The sequence below is a fragment of the Eurytemora carolleeae genome, unplaced genomic scaffold (assembly GCF_000591075.1).
Source record: "Eurytemora carolleeae unplaced genomic scaffold, Eaff_2.0 scaffold3, whole genome shotgun sequence".
NCBI classification, from domain to species: Eukaryota; Metazoa; Arthropoda; class Copepoda; order Calanoida; family Temoridae; genus Eurytemora; species Eurytemora carolleeae.
In genome coordinates this window covers 862,514-870,548 of record NW_019397377.1, presented here as the reverse complement: position 1 = coordinate 870,548, position 8,035 = coordinate 862,514, and the positions used below count along the sequence as shown (strand labels likewise).

General features: G+C 28.1%; 2 protein-coding genes and 1 long non-coding RNA gene across 5 annotated transcripts; 2 read left to right on the top strand and 1 right to left on the bottom strand.

Annotated features, from left to right (window-relative positions):
- Nucleotides 1-688: 688 nt before the first annotated feature.
- On the top strand, nt 689-1,547 carry LOC111713868 (uncharacterized). 2 transcript variants are annotated; one of them, XR_002767817.1, is made up of 3 exons: nt 689-770; nt 1,248-1,349; nt 1,412-1,547. It is a non-coding gene; the product is annotated as an uncharacterized LOC111713868 (long non-coding RNA). The 2 variants fall into 2 exon arrangements; XR_002767818.1 differs by lacking the exon at nt 689-770 and adding an exon at nt 848-957.
- Nucleotides 1,548-1,596: 49 nt separating this feature from the next.
- On the top strand, nt 1,597-5,467 carry LOC111713867 (uncharacterized). Of its 2 annotated transcripts, none has more exons than XM_023488839.1 (6): nt 1,597-1,736; nt 2,347-2,383; nt 2,788-2,853; nt 3,565-3,627; nt 3,940-4,008; nt 5,340-5,467. In XM_023488839.1, the coding sequence occupies exons 1-6, from the start codon at nt 1,687-1,689 to the stop codon at nt 5,394-5,396; spliced, it is 342 nt and encodes a 113-aa protein (XP_023344607.1). In that variant the 5' UTR covers nt 1,597-1,686; the 3' UTR covers nt 5,397-5,467. The 2 variants fall into 2 exon arrangements, with proteins under 2 accessions (XP_023344607.1, XP_023344608.1); XM_023488840.1 differs by lacking the exon at nt 5,340-5,467 and adding an exon at nt 4,070-4,132 and having other exon boundaries at nt 1,600-1,736.
- Nucleotides 5,468-6,133: 666 nt separating this feature from the next.
- LOC111713941 (uncharacterized) lies at nt 6,134-7,799 on the bottom strand. Its single transcript, XM_023488936.1, has 4 exons — nt 7,739-7,799; nt 7,642-7,675; nt 7,111-7,202; nt 6,134-6,411 (listed from the first exon to the last, which is right to left on the bottom strand). Exons 1-4 carry the CDS (start codon nt 7,780-7,782, stop codon nt 6,264-6,266), a joined length of 318 nt encoding a protein of 105 aa, XP_023344704.1. The 5' UTR covers nt 7,783-7,799; the 3' UTR covers nt 6,134-6,263.
- Between the last annotated feature and the right edge of the window lie 236 nt (nt 7,800-8,035).

The window sequence follows — 8,035 nt, the reverse complement described above, 5'->3', positions numbered from 1 at the left end:
AATATTCCGTTTGACCAGGTACTTTGATCAGGATCATGAAATTTATTTGAACGAAGATTTTTTATTATATGAAAGATTTCGTAAAGAAAAAGAGAAGTAATCGTGAAAATGCCCTAAAACTTGGATTTTCAGAAAATAATACTTTTATTAATAATTTTATTGCTCAAAAAAAGCGTGTACACTGAATACATGCAATGTGTGTTTGTATATTGGTTATTTTCCCTTTAAAGTTAAAACAAATTTCAGAAACTACAAATTATGATTTATTTCAATGAAAAATCAATTGGACACTGACAGCATTATAGTAACCTAATATCAAAACAGTGTGAATATTCCTTACAACATATTAAAAAATGTTGGACACGTACTGTAAAATAATTCACAATATTGTATACGGTAAAGTTATGCAGAAGAAAATCTAAAGCGTAATTAAAAAATATTCTATTAGTCAGAAATAATTTAAATGAACTTGAAACGAAGTAAAATGTTTGCATACCTCATATTTGCGCGAAGCATTGAACGTATCCTGATACTATTGATACTATTGATTGTTAGATACAAAATCGTCCAAAATAGATTTGTATGTGAGATAAAATTAAAACAGAGATTTTTAACACAACTTTTTATAATTACAATGTGTGAGTGGTTGAGGCCGGGTGTATTCGGTGTATGTACAACCTCCATTTCTGACCCCAGTGGCAATCCAGCCTCCTTGCTCATATCACAACCTAAGAAACTATGCGTGCTCTTATTGAATTAAAACAAAATAGGTTAAATAATAATCATAAAAAACACAAAGTCTTTAAATTGAATTTGCAGATGCAATTGATTCTAATTCAGATAAAATGACTAGAGAAGAAATACAAGTATTTAAACTTCGAATCTGTAAATCCGAAATGTTTTTATATTCGAAATTGGGAAAGAATAATATACTGATAAAATGCAATAAAACTAAATGTGAGTTATTGACAAAGCAGAAGAAAAACTCGGTTTAATATGGCAGATAATGAAGCGGATTGTCTACATCAAAAATACGTTACAGAACTATTTTTTAGGAAGAAACATATTGCTATCGATCTTATCATTGAAATATTGTTCGTCTTTGTTTTTTATTCTTTTTGGCTTTCAATAGACACTTAAAAGATCTTAGAGGGTTTAGATTTTCATCAAATTTTTAGCCTTATAAATCTAATTTTTTTAAAAACATGTTCATTATGAAAAACTTAATTTCTATATTTCTGTTTCAGGTCTTCATAAATATGAACGCTAACGAAGACTGCAGAGAATTATTGGAAGAAATTCAAGAAAATATTCAGCTCGATATTATTGATGAGACTAAACTAGAGGAGGTATATTTGAAAATCAGATTTAAATCTACTACAAAAAAATGATTCACTTACAAATGTTTAAGGCTTTGCAAGATGATTCGTCTGAAATAAGAAACAGATTTAGAACCAGTTCCATTGACGAATCTTCTACCCTTAATGGATGGTCTCAAATTTATGCCGAGGAAACTAAGTAAAATATAGAAGTTTACTTTCGAAATGTTCTGATCTGTTAGCATTAGCAGTATCCTTTCAGCAGGTTAGCATTAGCAGTATCCTTTCAGCAGGTTAGAATTAGCAGTATCTTTAAATTTTGCAGGCCCTTATCAAGTTTATATTTGACCTTTTTCAGACGTTGGGAATGTTTTCCATAATATGGGGAGGAGGACAGGGGCCTGAAATGATAAGCAGGAATATCTAAATATTATAATATCAATTGTTTATTTTGTGTAGCTTTTTAATCTTCAATTTTTTTTATTGCAAATTTAAAGTTAAAGAAACGAAACCGGCCAAATAATTTGTTGACTCTTTTACAGAAATTCCGCAAAATTTTAAGTTTTACAAGGAGGAAGAAAAGTGGCCGATTAAAAAACAACATTTAAACGGTCAAATTGTTTCTAGAAGAGGGCCTAAATCCAATTCATGTAAATACAAATTTAGTTTCAGCACTATAACATTTTCATACAGTGAAACCCTTAATAACGAATACATCGGAAGAATTTATCAAATGTCGTCTTGACAATTTTTTAATGAGTTTTATTCTAAATTACGTAAATTTCAGTATTTGCGAGAATAAATAAATAACCATAAATAAGCAGGAACAGTTTTAAAGAGTTTCATATAATCATTTAATTAAGAAAACTAAATATCTGCAACATTCCATTATCAGAAAGTGAAGAATACGACATTTGTTGAATTCTTTCGATGTATTCATTATTAAGGGTTTCACTGTATATTTCCGGTTGTTATAATATGTAATTGTTTAATTTTACTAATTTCTAATAAACAATCTTTATTAAAGAGAAGAGGCGTGGAAAATGTATATTAAAAAACTTCAGGTGAGCCTAAACATGTTAGGATCGGTTTAAAAAGAACAAATCTCTAAAAGGGGCTTTTGACGAAATTTAGAGGCTAACTTTAAACTTAAACTTAAAATATAAAAAAATGTTTGTTCTTAATAATTGTCTTTGTGTCTTTGTCATAAGTTTTTTTTTAATGTTTTAAAGTTGATAAGTACTTCTTTGATACTTTTAGACGTTTAAAATGCTTCAAAAAACCTATTAAAATGCATAGAATTATTATCAATTATATTCATTATGTATTTTGTTTGCTTAAAAAGGTCTGATTATCGTTTATAATTTATTACTTGAATCTAATTTTCCTTAAAATTGTCTAGGATGAATCAAACTATTGTCTAGGATGAATCAAACTATTGTCTAGGATGAATCAAACTATTGTCTAGGATGAATCAAACTATTTACTTGCTTCCCCGGACAAAGAAGAGATTTGCTGCTGTCCAGATTGTATCGTAAGTAGAAATAGAACACTTTCTCAAAATGGTCATTATTTCATTAATTAGGAGATTTATTGATGAAAATTGTTAAGAGCCAAATTAGGCTACAACTCTCTAAGTTTTAAGTTTTTGTTACATAGAAAGTTTGTTTACAAGCATTCAAGATAAAATATAAAGGGACATGGAAATAATTTTAAAATGTCGTATTCTTAAATTTCTCACAAATATTTAGTTTTTTACATGCATGGCTGTTTTTTTCTTCAATTACTCAGATTTACAGAGCGTCCCATATCATATTAGATTATCTACAATCTTTAACGCCAAAATACGCACATAATACTCGAAAAATCTAGCATTTACTGCCAAAAAAAAATTCAATTAGCCTTATCAAATTTTTCAAAATGATTAATTCTTCTTTTTTGATTTGTCTCCCAAATCGTAATTTAGACCTATTGATTCGGTCTAATTTGATGTGGGACACCCTGTACTTATAAAATAGTAAAAACCCATTACAAATTTGTCAAGACGACATTTCATAAATTATTTCCTAAAACGATAATCAAAAAGAGAAAATCTTGGAGGTTTCCTCGGACAAATAAAAAACTTTATTATGAATATAAGAACTTCTGGGTTCATGTCTAGATTATAAATGAAAAATTCTGTTGTCAAATTAAATTATCAGAATTAATAGAATTAATTAACACATTATTAAAAATATTGTCTTAGATGGAATATGAACTGCAGTGTAATGAGGCACTAGGATGGAGGAAAAGGGCTCCGACTATAGAAGTAAAAAGCATTTAAAGGGGAATTTTTTACATTGTGTCTGCGATTTTCCAAAAATATTACTTTAATGACTTTTCATAAAAAAGAAAATCTCGATTAAAAAATTCTATATTTTAAAAAAAATTAGACCGCTAAAACTTTGTTAAAATCCAATTATAATTCTTCTAGATTGGAATTTATTCAGATCAGAACACTTAAGATCAAAAGGTGTTTGTGGTACACAATGTAAACATTCGTCTTTTGAAAAAAGAATCGAAAAATGTTAAAATTTATTTTATTAACAAATTAAGTATGTAAATATTTTGGTATTTCTAGGGATTTTCACACGAAGTAAACAAACTGTGTGATCCGTCTGCACCTGACATAATTTCCAACATCATACAGGTTTTTCTTTCATATTTTTTTCATTTTTAAAATAAGTAATTATTTTCTTATATTTGTTTAGGAAAAATATCGCAGTCTACCATGTTCTATTATGTAATTTAATGAAATAAATTCTTTAAATTGACTAATTTATATTCAAAGAATGTCTCAAAAATAGTTTTCTACTCAAAACCTTTATCGAATTAAATAAACTGGATTCTCTACCTTTGAAACTTATTGCTAATTATTTTCGTTTGTTTTTTGTTACATATATATATATAGTTATACAGGATGAATAAAAAATACCGCGGTTATCGATGTTTTGGACAAAATTTTGTTTTGTTCAGATTTAAGGCATTAAACAATAAAATGTGATGAATTAAATCAAAAACGAAAAAAAGAATCCACAAAGCAAAATTTTTTTCGAAAAATAATTTTTTTAAAAAGTTGTTTTGAAAATGTTTACTTTATTGATTTTCATAAAAAATTTGTCAAAAATTGAATTAAAAAGAAAAAAATGCAAGCCATAATGATTTGTCATAGTTTGTTATAATTTGATAACATTTACTGCAGATTTCCACTCTTAATAATTATGCATTTTTTGCTATATCTCAATCAATTTTTATGAACTTTTATGAAATTTTGGAACACAATAAAATAAACAATTTTCTAATCACTTTTTTAAAATTACATTTTCAAAAACATTGTCCTCTAGGATTTTTTTTAAATGTTCCAAAAATATTTTGGAATTTTTTTCACATTTTATTTTTGTACGCCAAAATCCGAAAAATACATAAATTTGGAAAATGGTATCCAGAACATTGATAATCCTGCTTTTTACTCACCCCGTAAAAAAAAATATTATTAGGATTTCTAATTTTTTTAAACTTTACATTGTAGTTAAAGTTGTAAAGCAAGATTTAAAAACGCAAAGATCTGGGCTACATTTGTTCCAAAGCCTCATTAAATAGAACCAAGTGTAAATCGTAACCAGTGAAATCCATAGATAAAGATAGATTGCGCATAAGACGACATTTTTCATCTTGAAAGATATAAATGTACAGAGATGTTTTAAAGATATTCCTATTATATAGATTACCTAGGTCGGTTGTGAACATTGGCTGTTCTTATGTCATTGAGTACTTGTGGTGTACATGAGTTCTGTAGAGAGAAATTTAAGTTAGTTTAGTCCTTCTCATGTCCTTCTTCAGTTCTCGTCAATATGAAATATTTCTCAGTGAAATAATGTTGTTCAAATAGTTTCATTCCCGGAGTTATTTTACACTATATTATGAAATCCATTAAAACACCAAACCACCCCGCTTATCATTAAAGTACTCTTTGACCCCTAGAAGTATGAGTTCGCGGACTGTACAATTCTTGGTGATACAGAAGCTATCTATGTTTGACCATAACTTCTACATTAGTAATAAAAAAGCTCTCTTGTAAAATATAAGTAAAATCCACGTTTGTCAATAAATTTCTCTACAATAACTGATTCTTAAGTGATTCTTTTATTTACATTAGTATTATCAACTAATTACAGTTCCCTTTAATCTTCATTGTTTGATAAAATATTATGGAAATATTCTTGTTTTTTTACCCAAAAGTTTCAAGTGCAGTTTATCTACAGATAATTGGTTAGCTCAAATTAAAACTCAAATTTGACAATGAATTGTGTACAGGGGAGGAGAGTAGGAACACAGGGGTGGGGGCGAACGCACCCGTGTGCCTCCCCTCAGCAACGGCTCAGTATGACTTTATTTCTTGCCTTGTTGTTCCTCCAGCAAAGAATAGGTTAATATTATGAGTACGAAGTCATGCATGATAGCATAATTTAGATAAAATTAGATTAGATATGTTAAACTAGCTGGATTGCCCAGCGTTGCCCATATAAATTTATTTTGAAGTTGGAAAAAAATATTTTGATTTAAAAAAAATTTAGATTTTAAAAAAAATGTCGAAACTATTTTAGCAGCTATGTTACTCCCCGGGTTCCCTAAAAAAAATGTCAGCCCATTCGGTCCGGCCGTTTGGCCCGCTATATTTACCATATAAATATACAAATATATTCATGAGCGAAGAGAACTATTATATAGATAATTAATAAATAATATATTTTTTCAGCCATTTAATTTTAGAAATATACAGAGTTTGAAAAAAATGAATTAAATTAAAGGGCAAATAAAATTTTATAATTCGATACAAAGAAATGATATTGTAATTAATCAAATTAAGTTTAAGTGCATTAAGTGAATTGATATTGGTAACATGATTTAAAATTTAGAATTGTCAGAACAAGCAACTTGGTAAATTTGGACTTCTTCTTTCTTCCTTTTTTCTTTTGGCCCATGCTGATCCCAGAAAGTTTTACGGTTGTTTAGATAATCCAATACTTCACTAACAGTGGAACACATATTAGGACTAAAAAAAAACAATACTGGGTGAGTCAAAAAAAGTGTGATTTGCGGCGCCTGGTGCAAAATTGTACCTTTTTTGTGCAACTCTCCAGTATGGTGTTTTTTCAATATTTTTTGAAAATTTGTAATTTTTTTTGGTACTTCAATGGCCCGAAAAAAAAATCCGCGAACCTTTTATACTCTCAAAATCAAAAGTTCAGAAAAACAAAAATGTGTAAATAAATTGTTTCTATCGAAATCTAAAATTTTATAAAGATTGAATCACAGAATCACAGAAAATTTGCAAAATTGTAATTAGAAAATTCGCAATTTTCAGTTCTGGTATAATTTTTACGGCAAAATTGTTTTTCAATGGTTCTTAAGGTTTCGACTGAACAGAGTATATTTAATACTTTATAATATACTAAGAAGAAAGGAACTATATAATTTAAATAACTTTTCCTTAAAAATTAGCCCATGGAACTGAAAATTGCGAATTTTCTATTTACAATTTTGCCAATTTTCTTTACTACTAATTGTATGTATGTAGGTATGCTTGTGACATTTATGTAAGCCTTTTTTTTGTCGAATGCAGGACCCATTCATTACTGACTCATTTTTGATAGTTTAGTGAAATTATCCTAAATATAGCAGTAAATACTTTAATTTTATTTTAGATTGTATTGCTATTTCACATTATTTGAAAGCCAAAGATAACGTTTACCTGAGTTTTTCATGCTGGCTATTGAGCTTTTCCAAAAATCTAAGGTCTTCGGCATTTTCCTTTAGTAAACTGTGCGGAAGCTTTCTTTCAGCCTACAAATAAATTAATTATCAATGATAATAATCTAGATATTGGGTCAAAAATTTCGAATAAGATGCCAGCTGCGCAAAATAAAATCTAACAATATTATAAAATTTAACCCTATTCCTAATGATCTCTATATATTTATACATAAAATTCACAATTAAGTATAGTGAAATCTGCAAAGTTTTCTTTTTTAAAGAGTTTAAATCTTACAGTCAAAACCCAGCTCAGTACAAAAAAAACTACACCATGCAAATCAAAATATAAAATGCTGCATTTTAAAACAAAAAACTTAACATTACACATACCGTGCAAGATATTAAATTCAAGAACTTGACCCTATATCAACAATTATAGGAACATATCTTGATTTTAAGACATCAAAAGATATCAGTTACTTTATTCTCAAGTAGCGTTTTTTACAAAAAGATTCTTGGACTTCTTCACCTGTGCATCTACTGAGATAAGCATTCCAACGTTTCTATAATTACAAAGTAAAGATATTATAAATATATATATATTTGTTTTGTTTTAAACAATGTACCTGAACAAAACATTTGTATTTTTTGGAGACCACCCTATACGCATATATTTTCATGATTATGTTTTTTCACCTTTGACAAAGATTAACAACTTATTATTTTCCTTGTATATGAAGTGTAATGTTATGTTTAGATGAGTTAAAGGAAGTGACCGGCAATGTATGGTAATTGAACTGAGAATGTAGTATTGTGGAGAATTTTTTTAGAATTTATTTGAAACAAATAAAACGTTTTAATGATGTATAATTACTGAGTTTGGGCGCAAAGTCGACTTTCATAGTCATCCATTTGGGTGGTTA